At 50.5% G+C, this 24,856-nt stretch overlaps 1 protein-coding gene across 6 annotated transcripts in view; it reads left to right on the plus strand.

Annotated features, from left to right (window-relative positions):
- The window catches only part of ACOT11 (acyl-CoA thioesterase 11), a 55,640-nt gene that overhangs the window by 3,085 nt on the left and 27,699 nt on the right, over positions 1–24,856 (plus strand). For 5 of the 6 annotated variants that reach the window (XR_015159880.1, XR_015159882.1, XR_015159886.1 and 2 more), the window contains exon 1: positions 4,969–5,423. The exons of the other annotated variant lie outside the window; for it this stretch is intronic. Coding sequence is in view for 1 of the 5 variants with exons in the window: in XM_086389981.1 (XP_086246107.1) it covers positions 5,391–5,423 (33 nt within the window). In the remaining 4 variants the exon portion in view is untranslated. Of the gene's footprint in view, positions 1–4,968; positions 5,424–24,856 lie in introns of those variants that run through there. 6 annotated transcript variants of the gene reach the window in all.

Raw genomic sequence — 24,856 nt, forward strand, 5'->3', positions numbered from 1 at the left:
TGGCTATTATCAACTGTGTGACTTTAGACTCTGCCTCTGTCATTTCCTCTGCAGGAGAAAAATAATCATAGTACTTTCCTGTTAAGGTGACGCCCAGAGACGGTAGCAAACATGAAGTGCTTACCCAGTGCTGGGCAGGTGAGAATGATGGGCTAAATGAAGGGCTAAAATGACAGTGATGATGCTGATCATGATTGTGATGATGACGATAGTGATATACTGTCAGCATTTGCCTTTAAAACCTCAGGGAGAATTTTGAGCATTACTTTGCTAGCATGTGAGATGAGTGCAATTGTGTGGTAGTTTGAACATTCTTTGGCATTGCCCTTCTTTGGGATTGGAATGAAAACTGACCTTTTCCAGTCCTGTGGCCACTGCTGAGTTTTCCAAATTTGCTGGCATATTGAGTACAGCACTTTCACAGCATCATCTTTTAGGATTTGAAATAGCTCAACTGGAATTCCATCACCTCCACTAGCTTTGTTCATAGTGATGCTTCCTAAGGCCCACTTGACTTCACATTCCAGAATGTCTGGCTCTAGGTGAGTGATCACACCATGGTGGTTATCTGGGATCTTAGACATGCAAATTCTTGGGCTCTGTTGCAGCTCTGCTGAAGGTGGGTCCCAGTGATCTGTATTTCAGTAAGCCCTCTGGGGACTTCCCTGGTGGTCCAGTGGTTAAGACTTTGCATTTCCATTGCAGTGCATGCATGCTTAGTCCTCTGTCGTGTAAGTCTTCTCCAACTGTTTGCAACCCTATAAACTAGCCTTCCAGGCTCCTCTGTCCATGGGATTTCCCAAGCAAGAAAACTGGAGCAGGTTGCCATTTCCTTCTCCAGGGGATCTTCCTGAACCTGAGTCTCCTGAATAGCCAGTGAATGCAGGTTCAAACCCTGGTTAGGGAACTAAGATTCCACATGCCTCTCATTGTGGCCCAAAATAAAAAAGTCCTCTGGCTGATTCTGATGCAGGCTGAGGTTGGAGAACCATTGACTAGCTATCACTGAAGATCTCATCTCAATTCGCCTTTCCAGGACTATGATTCATCAGGTGTGTCTCATGCCTTCTGCATTTAGGGCCCTGGTCTGTGGGCTTGTGGGAGAGGCACAAAGATCAGTAAGATGGGATCTCAGCCATCAGGGGGCTCCCAAGTTGGAAAGGGGAGACAGACACCCATGGAAATATTCACTGGAGTAATAGACCAGAGCTGCTGAAGAGACACAAGGGTCAGTTCTGTAATAAATAGCAAAGGGGAGGGAGACCTTCGTGGGCTGCTGGGGCCTCTGCAGAAAGATCTAGTTCTTGATAGTAAATTGATTCAGCCTTGCTGGAAGTCTTCTCATAAGTCTGACTGAATGAAACCTTTCGTATTTTATGCCTTGCTGTCATGTTGGTGGCCAGGACTCTAGGTTTGACGTCAGGAGTGGTGATTCTAGACAGCTTCCTAACTGTGTGACTCTGGTTGGTTCACTTTTCATCCCGGGGTCTCACTGTGTCCATCTGTAAGATGAGGGGACTAGACTGAGTTCAGTGAGTCTGAGTCCAGACATCTCTGGAGAGAGGGTAGGGTTGGGGCCCAGAGGCCTTCTGGGTTTCCTTCCCCTCATCTTACAAATAGCTGTGAAAAGAAGAGAAGCAAAAAGCAAAGGAGAAAAGGAAAGATGTAAGCATCTGAATGCAGAGTTCCAAAGAATAGCAAGAAGAGATAAGAAAGCCTTCCTCAGCAATCAATGCAAAGAAATAGAGGAAAACAACAGAATGGGAAAGACTAGGGATCTCTTCAAAAAAATTAGAGATACCAAGGGAACATTTCATGCAAAGATGGGCTCGATAAAGGACAGAAATGGTATGGACCTAACAGAAGCAGAAGATATTAAGAAGAGGTGGCAAGAATACACAGAAGAACTGTACAAAAAGATTTTCATGACCCAGATAATCACGATGGTGTGATCACTCACCTAGAGCCAGACATTCTGGAATGTGAAGTCAAGTGGGCCTTAGGAAGCATCACTACGAACAAAGCTAGTGGAGGTGATGGAATTCCAATGGAGCTCTTTCAAATCCTGAAAGATGATGCTGTGAAAGTGCTGCACTCAATATGCCAGCAAATTTGGAAAACTCAGCAGTGGCCACAGGACTGGAAAAGGTCAGTTTTCATTCCAATCCCAAAGAAAGGCAATGCCAAAGAATGCTCCAACTACCGCACAATTGCACTCATCTCACACGCTAGTAAAGTAATGCTCAAAATTCTCCAAGCCAGGCTTCAGCAATACGTGAACCATGAACTTCCTGATGTTCAAGCTGGTTTTAGAAAAGGCAGAGGAACCAGAGATCAAATTGCCAACATCCGCTGGATCATGGAAAAAGCAAGAGAGTTCCAGAAAAACATCTATTTCTGCTTTCTTGACTATGCCAAAGCCTTTGACTGTGTGGATTACAATAAACTGTGGAAAATTCTGAAAGAGATGGGAATACTAGACCACCTGACCTGCCTCTTGAGAAATCTGTATGCAGGTCAGGAAGCAACAGTTAGAACTGGACATGGAACAACAGACTGGTTCCAAATAGGAAAAGGAGTTCGTCAAGGCTGTATATTGTCACCCTGCTTATTTAACTTATATGCAGAGTACATCATGAGAAGTGCTGGACTGGAAGAACCACAAGCTGGAATCAAGATTGCCAGGAGAAATATCAATAACTTCAGATATGCAGATGACACCCCCCTTATGGCAGAAAGTGAAGAGGAACTAAAAAGCCTCTTGATAAAAGTAAAAGAGAAGAGTGAAAAAGTTGGCTTAAAGCTCAACATTCAGAAAACGAAGATCATGGCATCCAGTCCCACCACTTCATGGGAAATAGATGGAGAGACAGTGGAAACAGTGTCAGACTTTATTTTTCTGGGCTCCAAAATCACTGCAGATGGTGACTGCAGCCATGAAATTAAAAGACACTTACTCTTTGGAAGGAAAGTTATGACCAACCTAGATAGCATATTCAAAAGCAGAGACATTACTTTGCCAACAAAGGTCTGTCTAGTCAAGGCTATTGTTTTTCCAGTGGTCATGTATGGATGTGAGAGTTGGACTGTGAAGAAGGCTGAGCGCCGAAAAATTGATGCTTTTGAACTGCGGTGTTGGAGAAGACTCTTGAGAGTCCCTTGGACTGCAAGGAGATCCAACCAGTCCATTCTGAAGGAGATCAGCCCTGGGATTTCTTTGGAAGGAATGATGATAAAGTTGAAACTCCAGTACTCTGGCCACCTCATGCGAAGAGTTGACTCATTGGAAAAGACTCTGATGCTGGGAGGGATTGGGGGCAGGAGGAGAAGGGGACGACAGAGGATGAAATGGCTGGATGGCATCACTGACTCGATGGATGTGAGTCTCAGTGAACTCCGGGAGTTGGTGATGGACAGGGAGGCCTGGAGTGCTGCAATTCATGGGGTGGCAAAGAGTGGGACATGACTGAGCGACTGAACTTCCCCTCATCTGCATGATGAAGAGCCTGAAATTGTCCTCCTGCCTGCTTTATCTAGTGAGATGAACTGTCCTCTTTCTGAGCTGTTTTTCTTACCTGTCCAGAAAGTTCTCACAACACCTGTCCTCTTCACCTCGCATGGCTTTTTATCATGTTGAGCACAAACTTCAACTCAGAGGCTTCTTGATGCCTAAACCCTGTTTCCTGGCATTCAGGGTGCTCAGTGATAGATTTCCAGCTTTAGGATGGTTACTGCCTCTGACTGCATCCTGTTCTGTTCCCTTAAGGCCTCCCACCTCACCGCTCTTCTCAGCTGATTCACTCTGCGGTCCAGCTCTAGCGCTGCCTCAGCCACGAAGCCTCCCAGACTACCCCAGCCCTCAGTGCCATCCTTGGACCATCTTGCCATTAAAAAAAAAAAAAAAAAAAAATTTATTTGTTTGGCTGCCCCTGATCTTAGTCTCAGTATGTGGGATCTAGTTTCCTGACCAGGGATCGAACCCAGGTTCCCTGCATTAAGCTCAGAGTCTTAGCCACTGGACTACCAGGGACGTCCCCATCTTGCCATTTTTAAGGCTTGACTTTAATTTTTCATTTGTCGACATTGAAGCCTACTGACAGACGTAAAGTCTTCGAAGGGAAGGCCTGAGCTCATAGTGATGGACGTTAGGGTCCTGACTCCTAGAACAAGAGGGCCCAGAGAAAGCCGGAAACTTGCCCAGAGTCACACAGCACGTTAGTGGGGAAAAAAAAAGGCCGGAACCCAGTTGTCTTAGGCCCAGGGGGAGACGTTAGGCACGTGGTCAGTGAACTAGAGGCAATGAGGGGCAGAGGCCTCAGAATCAGACTGACCTCTGTTGCAGTACAGCTCTGCGCTCGACAGCTGTGCCACCTGGGACACCTCACCTGCCCTAAGTGACTGTGCGGGGGGTTGAAACGAGGACGTGGTGAGGCCCAGCACACAGTGGGTGAAGGTTGCTGCCAGGTGCTCTCTGTTGCGCACCATGCACTTGTCCATCCCAGCCTGCATTCCGCTCCCCTCCTTCTTTCCCTAAGCACCGAGCACTTGATTCTGTTGGCCTGCCATGAGAAATCCCATGTGTGTGTCAAGTCTGCCTCACCATGTCTCTTGCAGAAGTGAGAGGGAGAAGGGAAGATCCTGGTGGTCTTTTAGTCACTAGTGGCTACAGAGGGGCTGGGGTGGGCGCCCGGGGGCTGAACTCTGTGGTGCCCGTGGTTGGAATTAGGTAGGTGTCACTTTTAGAAAAGTCACACTGCCTATTTTAAGGAAGTGAGGGGGTGTGCCCTGGCCCTGGCCAGCAGCTGCTTGATGCTGGCAGGCCGGAGCGTGAGGCGGCACCCCAAGGGTGAAGAGTCCTAGCAGGTGGCTCTGGTATCTCTCTGGGAGGCTGCTGGCAGCTCCCTGGCTTCCTGCCACCTTCTGGCCTGACCCTTCGTGGATGGATGGAAACCTGGTGCCCGTTCTGTCAGTTTTCCTGGCTGGGACCGGGAGTGATCCCAGAGCAGAGACCCTGTGGGGAGGACGGCAGGGGCTAGCAGTGGGGGTGACCAAGTTTGGCGGTGGCTGGAGGTGTAGTGAGTGTCCGGCTGGCTGCCCAGTGGGCGGGCACAGGGCCCCTGACATGGCTGTGGCCCAGCTGGCAGGCTCTCTCCTTCCTCTGCGCTGAGCGGCGGGCACAGGAGCCTCTGTGCGGGGCCCTAGGGGAGGAGGGCAGTCTGAGAAAGGGCCCAGGCTCGGTGATAAGGGCTGGCTCAGAGGGCTGGAGCCGGGAGGGGGAGGAGGAGTGGGAGGCGAGGCGATCCCTGCGTTCGGAGTTGGAGCCAGCTGTCAGAGTCTCTGACCAGTGTCTCTCCGAGGAGGGTGCGACCAGCTAACGGGCCTCCGCAGCAATGATCCAGACTGTTGGAAATCACCTACGAAGGGTATGGAGGGTGGGTGGAGGAGGGAGGTTTGGAGGCAGACGGGAGGGGACTGGAGTCTGGGGATCCCAAAAGAGAACGGAAGTTTCCATTTGAAGTCAGAAGTCCTACATCTTCTCTCTCCCTTTCCACTGGCCATTTTCTAGCTCTCTCTGCAAGGAGAAATTTCAGAACTCCTGGGCTGGTTCATTATAAGCAACAATCACCAAATAAGCCCCAGGGGCCATTAGGCTGACTAGCTGGGTTGTGTAGAATCATCTTCAGCAAGTTCTTTGCATCTGGGATTCTATTCTGGGGGTGCGTGTGTCTCCCCATGGAGTTCCGTGCTTGTTTCTGCCGGATGACTGAGCTCTGTGGTTCTGCGGTGTTTAACTCTCAGGGTTCAGGGCTCGAAGGGCTTGGAGCTGCTAGAAGTTACAGGCTAGGGGTGTGCATGTGGGTGAGTGAGTATGGCAGACTGAAACCGAAGGCTTCTTGGGGACAGTGACCTCTTTGGGAGAGCATGTGCAGGACCAAGTGAGGGCTGTTGGGAAGGTGTTCTGCAAGGTAACCTTGCAGAGAACGTTTCCCTGAAACCTCTTAACAGGGACTTTAGAGCTGAGATTGGATGCTGAGGCACCAGACAGACCCAAGTGCTCAGCGGTCCCTGGTGGGGGCCTTTGATTTGGTAAATGGAAAAAGGTTCAGGAAAGACTGGCAGACGTGCTATGCTGGATGTAGAGTGAGTGTCCTCTGAAGACATTTTGGGGGAAAGCCTTTAAAAAGGGGTAAATAAAGACATCTCTTCTCCACTCCCTTCCTCTATCTGCACGACTACCACTCAGCCCAGACCTCACCATCCCCAACTGGCCCAGCACCTTTCCTTCCCTGCTTCCCTGTCGCAGGTCCACCCCCTCCTACTCACCCTCCGCTACAGAGATGCTTCTAAAAGGCAAATGTAATTATTCCTCACCTGTTCAGAAGGCTGCCTTGGGTATCATGCTCACATTCCTTACCTTATATAAAGGGATCTTGGTAATCTGCCTCTGCCCCCCTTTCCCTCCTCATTCCCCCTTCCCCATGCCTCTGCGTTTAGTATGGCAGCCATACCGAACAGCTTGCCACTGCCTCAGTGCACCACGCTTGTTCCCTCCTCTGCAAGAGTGCTCTCTGCTAAGTGATCCCCACCCCCACCCCACCGCCAGACTCCCCACCAGCTTCCTGCGAACTTGTCTCCATGATAAGTTTCTTCTGAGCCCTCCAATCTGCTCAGATGCTGCCTCCTCTGGAAAGCTTTCCCAGATTTCTCTTGACATGACAAGCCCCTGTGCTAGCTCCTTCCCACCATGGATTGTGTGTGGAATTTGCATGTCCATCTCTCCCATCACCCAAGGCAGCTCTTGGTATTCCCAGCACCGGGTTGGATGTGGCCAGGCCTGGGAATGTTTAATGAACCAGTGGGCACAGGCAGCTTCTCAGTGAGACCAAGGATGGGATCTGAGCATCAGGGCTTCTTGGTCCCATCCCTGAGTGCAGGGCAGACAGCCTCTTCTGGGTGGGTAGGGCTGTCTGTGTCTTCTCTTGACCCCGTTGTCTTTAACCCTTCGTGACTCTTTTCCCATTGATCCTCATCAGTAACTGGGGAGAAGGCAGTGGAGGAGCAACATGTCTTTATCACAGAGATGACAGTAGTAGCAAATCCTTATACAGCTGAGCATGCTAGGTATCATATCAGATGCTTTGTGTTTATAACTCCTCCAGTTCTTTGTGAGATAGGTGCAGTTATCATCTCCACGTCCTCCACGAGGAAACTGAGTCTCCTCGTGAGACTCAGAGAGGTTGAAGACTTGCCCAGTATCACACAGAAGAAAGTGGCAGAGCGGAGATTTGAACTTGGGCAGTCTGGCTCTAGAGTTTGAGCTCTTAGAGAACTTAAGGCTAGGCTCAATGAAAGCTCAGAATGGGATTCCCACCCACGTGTCCCAGCTTGGAGCCCAGCTGGCATTCTGCTTCCCCACATTTGCCCCCGCCCGCACCCTGAGTCTGGGAGTAGAAGTGGGGGTGGGCATGGAAGTTGGGCTCACAGGCTGGCATAGGTGACCGCGTACTGGCTGAGAACACTGTGCCCTTGATCACCACCTTTGGATTGCTGCCTGAATGGCAGCTCTCCGTGCACTCCCCTTGTTTTCTCCTGAGTTCTCCAAGTTCTCCTGGAATACAGGAGGAGACCATTCTCTGAGTTTGTTCAGTTCAGTTCAGTCGCTCAGTCATGTCCGACTCTTTGTGACCCCGAGTTTGTTACCAAAGCGGTTTTCAATAAAAAGCAAGCACACCAAAAAACTCCACCAAACTCTTCCCTGGGGACAAAGAGAACTGTGTTAAACGCAGTCCTCAGATAACCCACAAGCCCTGCTTCACAGGGTTCCAGGGCCCTTGTCAGGATCACATGGCACTGCAAACAGTGAGCATTTTGGAGTCGGCTCTGGCTCTCACCTGTTCCTGGGTACCCCGTGAGCACTGGCACGTGTGAGTGAGTGAGTGAGTGAGGTTGCAAGTCTGATGCCAGCCTAGGGGGACGAGGCTGGAGGAGCGCTGATGCCGGTATGGAGGTGCTGAAAGGGTCGCTTTTCCTGTTTCTCTCAGTGGAGACCCTTCTTCCCCATGCAAGTGGTCAGTCTGTACTGGGTACTGAGTCCTGTCTTCCTGGGTTGGCAGGGACCTGCAGGCACCTTGTGGGAGGCTGTGAACCTCTATTAAACCTGGGTTCTGGTCCTGTTCGGGCAATTCCCCAAGGGGCCCAGGACTTCAGTCACCCTGGGAATGAGGATGGGGTTGTTTGTCCCAGTTTCCCTGGCAAGCCCTACACCTGGTGGTGCTGCTGGCAGGGTGGTAGAAGACCAGATACAGCTGTGGGCATCTGTGCACGTGTTCACGAGCCCACAGACCTGCCTGCTGCTTCCGACCCCCTGTGGTAACCCCCTGCTTCACCTCGAACCTGAGGACAGCTGTTGGAACCGCTCCCCAGCCCCACCCCCAGCCTCAACTGGGGTCTAGTTCAAAGTGTGGGGAGGTTTAGGACACAGTATTTGGCCACCTCTGGATTAATATCTCATCTTCAACCCATTGTTCACACTTAACCTTAGGCCAGGTGCTCCCCTTTTCTGGTTGTTCTCTGAGGTCTCCATCAGCCTTGACATCCTGGGGGTCTGGATGTTTGTGAAGGGTTTGTGCACCACTTTGAGATTGGTCCTGACAGTGAAAAGCAGGGGCCTGGCTTCCTCAACTACCCCACTGAGTGGTGGGGGAAGAGACAACCCTAGACATAAGATAATGTGTCTCTCATGTAGCAGGAACACAAAAACTTGTGAACAAATGGGCGGCCATGATGGCTCAGAGGGGGCTGAAGTGTTCCCAGAAGTCTTCCCAGAGGAGAGGAAACTCGGACACTTAACTTCAGCCTATCTGGGAGCCACATCTGAACCCCAGTCTCCGCCATGGGTGGATAGACCTGGTGTTCTTAGTCTGTTTGGAGGACTCATCTTCATCCTTCAAAACCCGACTCAGCCATCATTCCCCTTCAAACCTCCATCCTTCTGCTCCCAGAGTTAGTGGTGTTTCCTTGGGATGGTGTGTTGGCCTGAGGTGTTTCCTCTACAGTGATTAGCCTGTGTCAGGGCTGAGTATTCTGTGATGAACCCAGGCTGTTGTGAGCTGACAGCTAATGAGGGAGACACAGTGAAAAGGTAACCAAAGAAATATACAATGGAAATCTGTGATAAGAGCTGTGAACAGTAATAATAAATGTCATAAATGCGAGCTAGGTGACAAGCTTGCATTACCTCGTATATTCCTTATAACAAGTCTGTGGAGTAGATAGTGGTGCTGTGCCCATATTAAAGATGAAACTGAGACAGAGAGGTTAAGTAACTTGCCCAAGGTCACACAGCTAGTAAGTGGCACTGCTGAGATTAAACTCAGGTTGTCTGGGGAACAGAGAACTGTTAGAGAATAATGAGAGAGGTCAGAGAGAGTTCTCTGACCAGGTGACAGCTGAGCAGAGACCCAGCGGCTGAAAAGGAGGCAGCCATGGGGGGAGTTGGGGGGGGGAGCATTCCAGGCAGAGGGAATAGCATTCATTTGCAGGCTCCAAGATGGGGGGAGCTTGGCAAGCTGCTAAAGGGAGGCTGGCGTGGCTGGGAGTGAGTGAGGGCAGAGCGGCTGGAAGGGTCTGAGGCAAGACTACGATGAGCTGCAGGCTGGGGGCCTGGGCCCCGTGAGCAGGGTTTGGGGTTTGGAGTGCTGTGAGTCCTGTTGCCCTGCCCACCAGGCTGTGCACTCCTTGGGGCTCTCTAGAGCCTTGGTGCCAAGGTGTGTAGTCCCTGCACACTGAGCTCAGCAGCCCAGGGAGACACATCAAAGGAGTTCCTCTCCTCTGAATGGCCTGTGCTGTGAAGGTCCCCACTGCTTCCCATCCACCCTGACCGCTCACAATTGGGAGGTGGACCGTGGGATCAGCACTCTGATGCAGGCAAGGCACAGAGAAGTAAGGGGAAGTGCAGGGCTTGTATCACTGGCAAGAGACTTAGAACCCCTACCTGCTAAGTGGGACCCCTTTCCCAGCCTTTGTCTTGGCCACTCAGTAAGTAGCCTCACTCTCCCACCCAGACTCACCCATGCCAACCTCCTCTGCCTACCTTCACACACTGACAATGCAGATTCAGAGCTGACCTCCTGCTTCAACCTCATACACACCATGGCCTGGAGAGGCTGCACCTCTGCCCTTCACCTGTGCCTGGTCCGGGAGCCTGGGGCCAAGCTGGACAGTGCTAAGTGTTAACTGCCTTTGCGATGCTCACTCACTTCATCTTTGTAGGCCTTTTCCTGTGAAGCAGGTCTGTTCCTGCAGATCTTGTTAGATTGTTGGCAAGATTAAAGGCATTGGAGGAGTGTAGAACTTGACACATAATTGACTATAGTAAATATTGGTTCTTTTCTTTCTGTCTCCTCTGGACTTCAGTTTCCTTAGTGGGTCAATGACAGGGTCAGTGGGTTGGGTGATATGGTAAATGCTACCTTTTGTTGAACACCTACTGAGTGTCAGGCTTAGTTAAACTTCCCAATAGCTCTGCAAGGCTGCTGGTTTTCATCTAGCTTTACAGCTGAGAAAACCAAAGCTCTGGCCCCGAGTCACTTTGAGTGAGTTAGAGAATTCGAAGTCTTGTCTGATGCTAAGCTGCAGCTGGGCAGGGGCCCCGGTGCTGTGGCTCTTCTCCTTGTCCTGGGCTGACCTGGCTGAGCCGAGGGACTGACACCTCTGTCTGGTGCCTCTTGTGTCCTGTGGCTCCAGGGACAGATGGTGCTGCTGGCTGGGTCCTCTGCCAGCTCCCTGGCTGTGGGCCTGCATGTTCCTGCTGTTCCCAGAAGCAGCCTCCTTGTGGGTAGGAGGTGGCATCGAGCAGTGATGGAAAGGACCAGAGTCCAGCATTTGGGGGACACAGGGATGAGTCAGACTGGACCTGTCCTCAGGTGCCCCCTAACTGATAGACTGAGGTTCAAACCTATGATGACAGCACGGTGTGGCTGGGCTGTGACAGAGGGAAGTGCAGAGGTGGCCACTCACAGCCTATAGGACAGGGTGGTCTCCCTGGAGAGGATGATGGGGTAGCTCAGCTTTGAAAACTTTTCCAGGTTAGAAAGCACGGTCTAGGTGGAGGTTTATAAAATGTGGGAAAAAGTCTTTCCAAAGGAATAGGGAGAGCATTTGGCACTGACCCCTTGAGGAGTCCCTCCCTCCCTGGCCCCCTTGCCTATATAATATGTATCATGCCTGGGCCTTCTTTGGTAGTAATAATCTGCTCTCAGCAAATCAGACTAATTAATAGTAATTAATGTGAGTAGACATTAAGTGTTAAGCCTCTCTTTTGGAGAGGAAGCCTAATGAATGAGTAGAAAGAGCTCTGTTAGTGAGAAAAGCAAAGTCCCATCTCCACCACCCAGAGCTGAGTGGCCTCAGGTGGCCTGGCTTCAGTCCCCTCGTCTGTGCAAGAGGGAGTGTCGTCCCTCTCAGGGTCCAGTTGTTGTTCCGTCGCTCAGTCTTGTCCAGCTGTTTGCGACCCCATGGACTACAGCACTCCAGGCCTCCTTATCCTTCACCATCTCCGGCATTAAATGGCTTGTGGATACAAAGCCATCATATAATGTATATAAGTGCCTGGAACATAGTAGGTGCTCAAAAAAGTATAGTAGATGACTTCCTTGGTGGTCCAGTGGTTAAGACTCTGAGCTTCCACTGCAGGGGCTGTGGGTTTGGTCCCTGGTCAGGGAACTAAGATCCTGTATGCTTCACCATGCAGGCAAACGAAAAAAAAAAAAGTATGGTAGACTGGTGGTGGGGGGGGGGAGGGAAAACGTTGGTCAGAGGGTACAAACTTTCAGTTGTAAGATGAATAAGTTCTGGAGACCTGAAGTACAGCATGGTGACTGTAGTTAATAATAATAATGTCTTATGTACTGGAAATTTGCTAAGAATGTGGAGCATAAATGTCCTCCCTCCTCACCCCAGAAAGGGTAACTGATGTGATGGATGTCTTGATTTGCTTGATTGTGGTGGTCATTCCACAATAGTGATATAGTGAAGTCGCTCAGTCGTGTCCAACTCCTTGGGACCCCATGGACTGTAGCCTACCGGGCTCCTCTGTCCATGGGATTTTCCAGGCAATAGTCCTGGAGTGGATTGCCATTTCCTTCTCCAGGGGATCTTCCCAACCCAGGGATCGAACCCGGGTCTCCCGTATTGTAGACAGATGCTTTATATACATATATCCAAACACTGCGTTTTGCAACCTGAATGTGTACAACTTTTATTTGTCAACCGTGTCTTAATAGAATTGGGGGGAAAAAAATTATGGGGAGGCCCTAGTTCTCTACAGAGACATGGGACCTGGTTCCTGTTCTCAAGGAGTTTTTTTCCTCATATGTGCGCCCACTTTACAGTTTAAAAGGGACTGTGTTTTACCTGGTCCGGTTGTTCAAAAGTGCAGAGAGTCAGCAGACTGGTGGTGGGGGGAAAAGGGAAAATGTTGGTCAGAGGGTACAAACTTTCAGTTGTAAGATGAATAGGTTCTGGAAACCTGAAGTACAGCATGGTGACTGTGGTTAATAATAATAATGTCTTATGGCAGCACCCTTGAGGTGGCCCCTGGAGGCCCATCCTTCAGGATGTGAACCCTGGCCTCTCCATCTCTGAAACCGGCTCTGATCCGCCCTGGGGTGTGGCCCTGCTCCCAGGCCCGGAATCCAGGTCAGAGGTCAGGAAGGGAGTGGCTTTCAAGTCTTCCTAAAGCAGCCTCAGATTTACAGCATACTTCAGGGCTGAGCCAACCTAGGTGGGTCTCAGTTTCCATTTGATCCCTTGGAGGGGCTGTGGAGAGACCCAGCTCCTCTCCTTCTCTGGTGATACTGCCCCTCAGAGCTGTGGGAGGGATGGTGGTCTGGAGTCGGAAGGCTCTGGCTGGTTCAAGCGGCTACTGGCTACCTTTTCCCAGCCTTAGTTTTCTCATTGGTAACACATGGACTTGGAGGTAATAATGGTCCCTGTCATTTGAGCCTGCTTTGTGTCAAGGAGGGTAGCTCCATGATGCATAGAGACTGGATGGCCTGCCTACAGGCTTTGAGAGTGGTGGAGTGTGTGGGACATATGGGCCTGGGGAGAGGAAGGGACCCAAAGACTGAACAACTTTGGGTCGAGGGAAAGGGCAAACGCTTCCTCCACCCCCACCCTGAAGCTAAGAGTAACTGGTCCCCACCCACCTGCCCTTGCTTTGGAAGATAAAAGTGGAGCTTCCAGGCTGACAGACTAAGAGGAGGTATGTCTCACTCCTGCTTAGACTGGTTCTCAGCGAGACTGGGAGGGACTTCTGAGCCTGGTAGGCCCTCTGAAGAGGCCATGGTGGGGGAAATGGTGATTCCCACAGCCCAGGGGAGATGGACTGGCCAGGGACCACTCCCTTTCCAGCTTTCTCCATATCACCTGGAAGGCAGGAGAGCCAGGAGGCAACCTATGGAGGGTCTCCCAAGTGCCAGGCTTTGTCTGAAAAGTCGTGCGGGCTGAGTGATCCGATCCCCCTCCAGGGCTGGCATCCCCTGGGGCAGCACCCCTGCCAGGCTCTGGAGTCAGAAGAACCCACGTCCAGTCTCTGCTCTGCCTTTTACTGGTCATGTGTCCTTGTGTGGATCTTTCCATGTTCCCTGAGTTTCCTTTTTCGGTAAAAGGAGGACTCCTGATTCAGGGTGCACTGGAGAATTAAAGACCCCCAAGGACTAGGCCTGGCATGCAGAAGGTACACAGTAAGTATCAGCCATAGATTCTGAACAGTGGTCTTTGAGCTTCTGGGAGAGCAATTTTGGGACAGCCCCTGGGCCATACACAGTGGCTCTCTGCACATGGAGACCCGTCTCTTACCAGCTTTGTCCTTGTTGTTGTTCAGCCACTCAGTCGTGTCCTCCCTGCATCCTCCTGTTCTGTCCTTCTCACACATGGATGCTATCAGCAAGTCATGATGATTCCACCTCCCAAATACACCTGGGTCCATCATCTCTCTTTGGACTGCAGTTGCCCACAGAGGAGTCTCCCTGCTTCTTCTCTCACCCTGCAATCTGCCCCCACACAACAGCATGCGTGGGTGCTCAGCCATGTCCAACTCTTTGACCCCATGGACTGTAGCCTGCCAAGCTCTTCTGTCCATGGGATTTTTTCTAGGCAAGAATACTGGAGTGGGTTGCCATTTCCTCCTCCAGGAGATTTTCCTAACCCAGGGATCGAACCAGTGTCTCCTGCATTGGCAGGTGGGTTTTTTACCACTGAGCCACGTGGGAAGCCCCATACGACAGCAAAGTGATATTAAAATGCAGGTCAGATCAACTCTCTCCCCATTCACAGCCTCCAGTTCTTCCCATCCCACGTGGAGTAGAATCCAAATTCCACAGGAACTTTAGGCTTTGGGCAGTGTGGGACTAGTTTGTTCCCTTCTCCCTGACACTGCTCCAGCCTCACTGCCCACCATACTGCTCCTCTGGCAGCCAAGCTTGTCCCTGTTCCTCTTTGGGCTCTTTACACACTCTGCTCCCCTGCCTGGGACCCTGTGCCCCCAGGGCCTTGCTCAGTCACTCTTGCTGGTCTCATTCAGATCTTGGCCATGACCCTCCTTGATCACCCAATCTAAATTAGCCCCTTCCGGTCCACCACCTTGTCTCTCTTTCACATCTGCTGTTTTTCTTCTTTTTATTTGTTTATTTGGCTACACTGGGTCTTCCTTGTTTGCGTGGGCTTTCTCTGGTTGCAGTGAGCAGGGGCTACTCTTCCTTGCAGTGTATGGGCTTTTCACTGTAGCAGCTTCTCTTGTTGCAGAGCATGGGATCTAGGCACGTGGGCTCGGCAGTTGTAGCTTGCGGGTTCTAGAGTGAGGACTCAGCAGCTGTGGAGTGCGGGCTTAGTTGCTCTGCATGCGGCGTGTGGAATCCCCCCGGACTAGGGATCAAACCCATGTCCCTTGGCAGGGAAGCCCTCTTCTTCGTTTTAAAAATTGAAATATTTAAAAAACAAAAATAATTGAAATATAGTTTATATATAATGTTGTGTTAGTTTCATGTGTATAGCAAAGTGATTCAGTTATACATATATATTCTTTTTCAAATTCTTTTCTAATTATAAGTTATTGCAAGACATGGAGTATAGTTCTCTGTGCTATACAGTAGGGCCTTGTTTATCTAGTTCATATATAGTAGTGTGTTTTTGTTCATCCCGAACTCCTAGTTTATCCCCACCCCACCCCCATCCCCTTTGGTAACTTTAGGTTTGTTTTCTATGTCTGTGAGTCTATTTGTTTTGTACATAAGTTCCTTTATATCACTTTTTTAGATTCCACATATAAATGATATGTGATATTTGTCTCTCTCTGCCTGACTTCGCTTAGTATAATCTCTAGGTCTGTCCATGTTGCTGAAAATGGCATTATTTCATTCTTTTTTATGACTAATATTCCATGTATGCATGTTCCATGTCTTCTTTATCCACTCCTCTGTTGATGAATGTTTAGTCGCTTCCATGACTTGGTTATTGTAAATAGTGCTCCTCGCTGTTTTCCTTCTTATATCACTTTTCACTCTAAAATGATCTTGTTCCTTTGTTTATTGTCTGTTCGTGAGTGGAGAGCCTGGGTTGGTGTTCAGTGCTGTACTCCCAGTATCTTCTTGAAGGAAGGAATGGAGTTTTAAAAAAGATTGCTGTTGATCCCCAGCCAGAATTAGCCTCTTTCTAACTTCGTCCACTCCTATTTAGTCTGGGTTTTATTCCTTACCAGGACCCCCCTGTCCTGACTCAGCCAGCCCTCACATCTGTAGCCAGAGGCCTGGCACCCAGGCCATATGCAGCCCGGCCCTCTCGCTGTTCCTCCTGTTGCCTGACTGTCCACCCTGTGCCACCCGCTGTCCCCTCTGTTCCCCCCTCCCTGGGCTGGGCCTCACACTGCCTGCCATACCCCAGTGAGAGGTTGTCTCTTCCCTGCCACCCAGTCACTCCTGTCTTGAACACGTTCCCGCCTCTCACCTCCAAAGAGGCCTCCAGCAGCCCTCGGGCCCCGTTTGGATGCAGCAGGACTTGTCACTGTTGAGCTTGTGGATGGAGGAAACCATGAGGCCATTTTTGCAGAAACAACCATAAAGCTGGCGCCACCCCACCACACATATATATGATCTGTGTTCAGTTGTGTCTGACTGTGCAACCCCCTATGGACATGGAATTTTCTAGGCAAAAATAGTGGAGTGGGTTGCCATTTCCTGCTCCAGGGGATCTTCCCGACTCGGACCGAATCTGCATCTCTTGCGTCTCCTGCATTGGCAGGCGGATTCTTTACACTGAGCCATTTAGAAAGCCCAAGCACACGTATATCCTAGAGCAAAGTGACAGCAACAGAAAAACTTAAGTGCAGGTTGATAGCATGACTCTTACTCATTTTCATCTGTTTGGTTTTCTATCTAAAAGTTACCTTTCAGGTGGCCATGTGTGACCAAGTGTGTCTTCATTCAGTCCTTTAACCAAATGTTGAACAGAGCACACAAATATGGGAGATGGCTCCCAGGTTCAATTTAACTCACGTCTACTGAACACTCACAATATTCTGGGTCTGTGCGAACGCAAAAATATGTCTATTCCTGCCCTGGTAAACTCTTCCCTTGTGCCTGGAATGCCTTGTTCCCCATAAACCCAAGCTGGTTTCTAGTGATCACTGCCTTCTATTCCAAGAAACCATTTCCTTAGTGAGGCATCTTGAGCCTTTCAGGGCCCAGGCTCTTCGGTTAGGATGATTTCCTGTGTCCTTCGACAATGCCTCTATACTTTTAGATTCTTTTCCATTATAGGTTAGTGCAAGATATTGAATATAGTTCCCTGTGCTATACAGTAAGTCCCTGTCATTTATCCATTTTACATACATTAATTGTTGCTGTTCAGTCGCTAACTTGTGTCTGACTCTTTATAACCCCATGGACTGCAGCACGCCAGGCTTCCCTGTCTTTCACTATATCCCAGAGTTTGCTCAAACTCATGTCCGTTGAATCGGTGATGCCATCCAACTATTACATACTCTGTCATTTCCGTCTCCTTTTGCTTTCAATCTTTCCCAGCCTTAGGGTCTTTTCCAGTGAGTCGGCTCTTCATACCAGATGGCCAAAGGACTGGAGCTTCAGCTTCAGCATCAGTCCTTCCGATGACTATTCAGGGTAAATTTCCTTTAGGATTGACTGGTTTGATCTCCTTGCTGTCTAAGGGACTCTATATTAATATTAGTGTATATTTGTTCACCCCAAATTTCTAATTTACCCTCCTCCCCAGCCCTTTCCCCTTTGGTAACTATAAATTTGTTTTCTATGACTATGGGTCTATTTCTGTTTTGTATGGAATCTAAAAAAATGATGCAAATGCCTTGACTTTTTAATAATATGGAAAGCTGGTACTTTTTAAGCACTCTTCAATCCTCACTATGATATTATTATTCCCACTTTACAGATGTGCAAAGTGAGGTTTAGAGTGGCTTAACTAATTATCCAGGGAGACAGAGGCTGGGCCAGGATTCCAGCACAGTCTGTTTTCCTCTTGCCAGCCCCCTGTGCCTTCCTGTTTTTCCTTTTTCTCTCTCTGCCCTGATCATTCCTCTTTAACAAGCCTTTCTTGTGGGCTCAGATTTCTCTGAGACAGTTCAGGGCACATGGGGGTGGGGATGAGACTAGGCCAAGAATGATAAGGCCGTCTTACAGCCAAAGAGCTTGAGGCTGAGGAAGGCCCTGGAACATGGTCAGTGCCCAGCAGAGAACCACTGGGCCGTCTGCTTCAGCTCAGCAGACCCACCAGGGAGCAGGCCAGGCCCAGCTCTCACTCCCACCCTTCCACCTCCAGACTTGGGGCCTTAGAAGCAGCCCCTGGAGGGTTGGTGTCCTCTTGGTAGACCTCCTTCTGTGACCCATTCCTCTCACAGTATAAGGAAGTGTGTTGTGTGGATGAAGTCACACCTATTATGGCCACTCTGCTCTGCTTGGGACTGATTTCTTGAACACTCTCGGGGCAAGAAGTCGGAGTATGAGGGGAGGGGCAGGAGATCTGGTGATCAGAGACAGGCTGGGCCTCAGGGGAACTATGGGGACCTGAGCAGGAGACTGAGCCTGTAAGTGCTGCTTGGGGTTGGGACAGGGGCCCCGCCTGCTGGGGAGGGCAGATGCTGTCCCTCAGCGGAGGGGACTGCAGGCCCCAGGGCAGCAACTGGGGCCTCCAAGGGGCCACGGGGCTGTTAGCTTCCTGGGGCAGGAAGTCCCAGCTGTGGCCAGAATCCCAAAGGGCTGAGAGCAGCTCAGGCTTGAGGAATGTGAGCAGTGGGGGAAGTTGGGAGGGGGCCCCTTTCCTGCCTTCTTCACTTCTCTCTCTGGTGTATGTGTGTGTCTTCTACTTGCTTTGTTCCCTACCAGCATCCATTCTTTGACCTCTTGTTTTTTCTATTTCCTCTCTTTCTTTCCCTTCTTTCCCTCTTTCTCTTTGTAACCCATCTCTCCTCCCCTCCATCCCTCTTCTCCTTCTTTCTCCCTCCCAACTTTGTCCTTCTGGAGAGGACTTCTGGTCCCTGTAACTGGTGTTTCCAGCTCCAAGGTAAACGGGCTTGTTTGCAGGATGTCTGGACCTGGCCCATCGCCTGGCTACCCGTTGCCATGGTGACTTGGAGGCGGTGTCAGGCAGGAGTCTTGGCTGTCTAGCAGGGGGAGCATGAAGGGCTCTGATGAAGGAGAGAGGCTTGCCCTCCTCTTCACCAATCCTGAAGGGCCCACCCCACTGCCAGGGGCTCCCATGGAGGGGTATTGCCTGTGAATGTGGGCTCCAAGCTGGGTACTATTGGAGAGGGTTGACTGAGAGGCTGCAAAGTGGGGACCAGTCACACTTGGGGTCAGACTGCCTGTGTGCAGACCCTTCCTGCACCTTTCTGGGGTCTGCTGGAGGTAGAGGGTAGGAGGTGGCAAACAGCTCCAAGGAAGAAAGCTGTAGGGAGGCAGCTGTCAGTTGGGGAGGGGTAGATAGAAGAACTCTGACAGGCAGACCTGCTGTCAGCAGAAGGGGATGTAGACACAGGGCAAGTGTCTACATCAGCAGGGAGTGAGCCTCCTGTCTCAGAGAGCAAGCAAGCTCATGTTGGACAGTCACTGGGCAGGGTGGTGGTGGTAACTGAGATATCTGTGTCTGAGAGGGCATATGTAGCCATCCATGAGGGTTTTTCCTACTCCAGAGAGCTGAGGATTTACAAAGCAGCTTTCGGCTGACAGAGAGCTTGCAGTTTCCACTCTGGAGGTAGCCACCTCTCTCCCTCACAGGCTGCTGACTTTGAGTGTCTAGTAGGACAAGTGCCCAGAAAAGGCAATGGCACCCCACTCCAGTACTCTTGCCTGGAAAATCCCATGGATGGAGGAGCCTGATGGGCTGCTGTCTATGGGGTCGCAGCAGCAGCAGCAGCAGCAGCAGGACAAGTGCCTGGATGCTGGACTATGCTGGGAGGAGGTCATGATACCATCACTGTTTCCTGCAGAAGGTCTGAGGGTCCATGGGGAGGAAGCTTCCCTAGGGCCCCGCCTGGCATGTGTGGGTGAGAAAGGGCCTGAATGCTGGGGACACAGCAGTAAACATTCTGCTGTGTCAGACTAAAGAGAGGCAATTACAGCGAAGTGCCCAGCTAGCCTTAGCCCTTGAGTTAAACAGACTTGGGTCCAAGTCCTGACTGCCCTTTACTGGCTATAATGATTGTGTGTGTGTGTGTGTGTGCATGACACTTACCCTTTTTGAGCCCCTGTTTTCCCATCTGTAAGATAGGAATAATAACAACATTTAACTATCAGGGCTGTGTGGGGACTGAGAGAGAAGGAGCAGAAAATGCCTGGCGCCCCACCTACACATATCAAGTAATTAAACAAGGGAGCGTGATTGTTGTCAGTCTCCCCTGCATCCCTTTCCATTTTATAAGCAAGAAAGTTGGGGCCAGAGAGATTTAAAAACTTGCTCACGTGCCATCTGTTGTTCTGCCAAATGCTGCAGGAACAGTGCCCAAACAGTGTAGAGAAGCAGAACTGAGGATGTTGGCTGAGGCTAATTTGAATCCTGGCCCCACACAGCCAGTCCCTGCAGGTTCTGCCTGGTTGCCAGGCCCCTGCTACCCCTCTGTGTAGCAGCATTTCCCAAGTAACCCCTGTCTTGCTCTGTGTGGGCTGTCCTGTCCCTGTGGGCAGGCCCTACTCAGACTCAAGAAGTGCTGAAATGAAAGGACAGCTGAGCCACTGAGGTTTACAAGGCACGTTCCAAACGCCACCTTCCATCTCCGCATTTCGTTTCCCAGCAGTGATAAGCCTGCTGGAGGAAGGACAAGTCTGGTCCTGCCCAACTGCTCCATCTTCTCCAGCCTCCCTCACACGTGCACCACACCTCACAGCTAACTGGGTGCTTTAGTTTCAGGATCTCCTTTATTTATTTCTAAAAACATTTATATATTTGGCTCTATCGGGGCTTAGTTGTGGTGTGTAGTAGGCTCAGTATTTATGACATGGGGGTTTCGTTGCCCTGTGGCACGTGGGATCTTAGTTCCCCAAACTAGGATCAAATTCGTGTTCTCTGCATTGGAAAGTGGATTCGTGACCACTGGACCACCAGGGAAGTCCCTGGCATCTCCTTTAACCCTTACTAGTCTTGGATGACGATGGGGTGGGGATTGTCCTCTACTTCTCATTAATTTACCTAAGGATTGCCGGAGTTCAGGCCCTTTTGCCTTGGGCAGACAGCCCCTGAGCCTCCATTTCCCCATCCATACCAGCAGGCAGTCGTTCTCTATCTCCAAACCCTTTTCACTCTTGGTGCAGAGGCAAGGGTTGCCCTGTAGATAGAGGCAGGGGGCCTCACTTAATCCCTGCTCTGTGGTTCAGTGCTGGGCGACCTTGGATTTGGGACTTCTCTGGATCACCTGTGTACCTTGCCTGTGATAACACCTCAAATGTTTCTTATGGATCGGATGAGATAGGAATGGGTAAGCATTCAGGAAATGCCCTCCCTGCCCTCTCTGGCCCTTGGCTGACTCCTTAATGGGGCAGGAGGAATTCTCCAGATGACTCAGGTGTCAGATTTCAGACAAGCTATTTTTACCCTTGGGGGTGGAGGCAGACAGATGATGTTCCGACTGTTCTAGGATGGGGTGAGAGGTCAGCACTTCTGGTGGGGAACTTCTCTTGATTTCATGGCCTACATTCTCTCTGCCACATGGGGTGACACTGAGAATTGGAGACCCTCTGAACCAACTCATTCATTTGGTCCACAGTGAGCCAGGCTCTGTGCTGGGCCCCGTGGATACCAGAAGTAAAGAGGGCTCCTGCCGATGGATCTTTGTGTCCAGTGTCCACCAGATACTCCCACAGTTAAATGAATGTTGTCACAATGGAACACATTGCAGAGTGGAGGTTCCTGGGGCCAGGAGCCTGAGGATAGAGGGAGAGATAATGGAGCCGAGGGACCGGTAGTCATTATGGAGGTGGAGAGGAGAGGATGAGTGCTCCAGACAGGGAGTAAGCAGCGGCCTGAGGGGTATGAGGAACTGAGACGGTCAGTTGTCTGGGGGTATATGGTGTGAGCAAGACTGGGGATGTGGCTGGAGGGCCTTGTGGGTCTTGTCAAGGAAGTCCTTTGTTGTTCAGTCACTCAGTCATGTCCACCTCTTTGTGACCCCATGGACCGCAGCACACCAGGCTTCCCTGTCCTTCACCAACTCCCAGAGCTGGCTCAAACTCATGTCCATTGAGTCGGTGATGCCATCCAACCATCTCATCATCTGTGGTCCCCTTCTCTTGCCTTCTATCTTTCGCAGCATCAGGGTCTTTTCCAATGAGTCGGCTGTTTGCATCAGGTGGCCAAAGTATTGAGTCTTGTCAAGGAGGTCCTCCCGTAAGCCAAACAATTTCTTGGTTTGAAAAGAGTTCTTGGAGACTCTCTAGTTAAATGCTCCATTTGACAGATGAGGAAACTGAGGCACAGAGAGGCAAAATAACCTATCCAACGTCTCCTGAGGATGATAAGTTGATGGATATAAGTTCCACTTATATTGAGTTTTATAGGAAGGCACTAAACTGGAAATGCCTCGTGAAGCTCTACCTCCAAAAGAGGTGGGCTTAGCTCACACTTTCAATTATATCCGCTACCCCACTTCCTTTCTTGTCAGATTTAGGGTCAGGGGCAGGATGAACAGGTTGAAGGCCCTCCCATCCCCCTCTGTCCTCACTGGGAGAGCACAAAAGCTGACCAGCCTGCCCTAGGCTGTGGGCTCTGGGCAGGGACGCAGGGTACTGGCCTCTTTTCTCTCCTTGGTCACTGACTGGCTGTGTGACATGGGTTGGTTTGCCTCCCCTCTCTTGAGTTTCAGATGGAAGAGTCTCTTCATCTCCAAGGCCTGTGGAGATATGAGTGTGGGCTTTGGCTGGTAGGTCTGGGATTGCTTTTTTTTTTTTTTGCCATACACACAGTTTACAGGATCTGTTTCCCCCACCAGGGATTGAACCCAAGTAACAGCAGTGAAAGCCTAGAATCCTAACACTAGGCCACCAGGGAACTGCCCTGGAATTGTAAAATAAAATTTTTATTTTATTTGGTTTTTTTGCTGTACAGCAAGCATGCAGGATCTTAATTCCCTCACCAGGGATGAAACCTGCGCCCCCTGCAGTGAAAGCATGGAGTCTTAACCACTGGATCCCCAGGGAAGGTCCATCTTCTGGTATTGTCTTAAATTCTGTCTGTCACGTCTCAGGTGCTCAGAAGCAATACACTGGCTCTCACAGCCTTGGTTTGTTCATAGTAAAATGGGTAGAATAACAGTGTGTTGTAGGATATATATGAGAATTACTGAGAGAAGACATGTGAAAGCTCCTAGCCTACAACTTGGTACATAGTAGATGTTCAATAAATGCTAACCAAATGAATGGCATCTAGGAGGTTCTTAGTAAGAAATAATGGTTTAATTCTCTACCTTCCTCACCCCCAAATCTTGAAAAATGTCAAGTGTCAATACACCCTGTAGCTAGAAGTAAAATGAGGATGTGCGTACAGGGCACTGGAGACCATTATTTATCTTCTAGAATGAAGGTGTCATCTGATGACATATGGCCATCAGCAGCCTATGGAACACCGATGTCCTCCCAGCCCTCATGCTGGCTTCACACACAAGTGCACCCACTTTTCATCTCAGAGTTTGGTACCCACTACTACCCTTTTTACCCTTGTCTACTGGGAATCTCAAGGCCAAATGAAATTCTTTATGGCAGCATCTTTGTGCAACTGGTTTCCTCGCGTGGCTTCCTTAGTGGGTCAGAGCGTAAAGAATCTGCCTGCAACCCAGGCGGAAGACCTGGGTTCAATCCCTGGGTCAGGAAGATCCCCTGGAGAAGGAAATGGCTACCCACTCCAGTATGCTTGCCTGGAGAATCCCATGGACAGAGGAGCCTGGCACTCTGCAGTCCATGGGGTTGCAAAGAGTCGAACACGACTGAAGTGACTTAGCACAGCACGTGCATTCCCGATGTAATCGCTCCTCCCGTATTTGGCTCTTAGCTCTGTTTGCATTTTGGGTCTCTGTGCATACTCAGGGTGTGTGCGTGTGCAGGCTGCCTCAGAGCCCTCTGGGGGAAGAAGACAGGGAATGGGATTGAAGGGTGTTTAGGAGGTTGACAGATGCTTCTGTGTTGCTGGTGGGAAGACTGCTGGGAGGCGACTGGTGGCTCTGAGAGCCTGGAGCCACCTTTGTGGGGACAGGGAAACAACTTGGGCAGCTCCCTCACACTCTGGGAGGGCCTGGCTCTCTGGGGGCCTGGCTGGTAGTGGGCCAAGGTGCTTCTCCCCAGCCCCCAACCCCCCGGCCCGCCTTCCAGTCCCCGGCCCTTGGAGAGAAGCCTGGGAGGGAGAGTGGGAGGAGCAGGGCCATGTAGGGTCTCCTGCCCTGCAGCTGAATCCCTGCTTCTCTATCACTGGTTCTTTGAATTCTCACAGAACCTCTCAAACTGGCTACCAGTCTTGCCTCCTCACGGGGTTGCCACGAGGTTCTGGTGAACTCATGCGTGAGAAAGTACCGTGTAAACAGTCTGGTTTGAACTCTGTTTAGGAGTCTCCCAGCTATATTTTGGTAGGAAGCCCAAACTCAGCTTTATAATGCTAACCTCAGTGCTCAGTAAATGTTAGCCACGTGGCAGGTGCGTACTAGGAGCTGTGAACACTTGGTCTTTAATTTCATCCCCATGATGACCCTGGATGTAGGTATTATGATCCCATTTCTTGCAGTTATGGAAGCGGAGGCCCACAGAGGTAGGCTGAGCAGCCTGCCTGAAGTCACATGAGTTAGTTGACTTGAGTCCAGGCCAGGCTGATCTCCAGGGGCTGTGCACAGCCCTGTGGCATGGTGAGTGAGCTGAGAGGTTACCCAGGCCAGCTTCTCCCCTCCAGGGCTGGTGGGCCTCCTCTGTTCCAGGCCTGCTCTTTGAGGTGGTTCTTTGGTTTATTTATATTTTTGCTGGGCTGGGTCTTCTTTGCGGCACATGGGCTTTTTCTCTAGTTGTGGTGCGTGTGAGCTGCTCTTGTGGAGCACGGGCTCCTAGTAGTGACATGTGGGGGTTAGTGACATGGGAAACCTTAGTTCCTTGACCAGGGATTGAACCTATGTCCCCTGCATTGGGAATGCAGAGTCTTAACCACTGGATTGGCAGGGAAGTCCCTGAGATGTTCTCCCTGCTGGCTGGTCTCCACATTTTCCTGCTGATCCCTGTAGGGCACACCCTTCTCCAGGGGTCTTCTTTGGTTTCTGGGGACTCTTTGCCCCACACCCCATCCCCGCCTCTGTCTCCACCCACACAGGTAC

This window comes from Bos grunniens, chromosome 3, assembly GCF_055505025.1.
Source record: "Bos grunniens cultivar Pamir isolate PY7600 chromosome 3, Bosgru_T2T1.0, whole genome shotgun sequence".
NCBI lineage: Eukaryota > Metazoa > Chordata > Mammalia > Artiodactyla > Bovidae > Bos > Bos grunniens.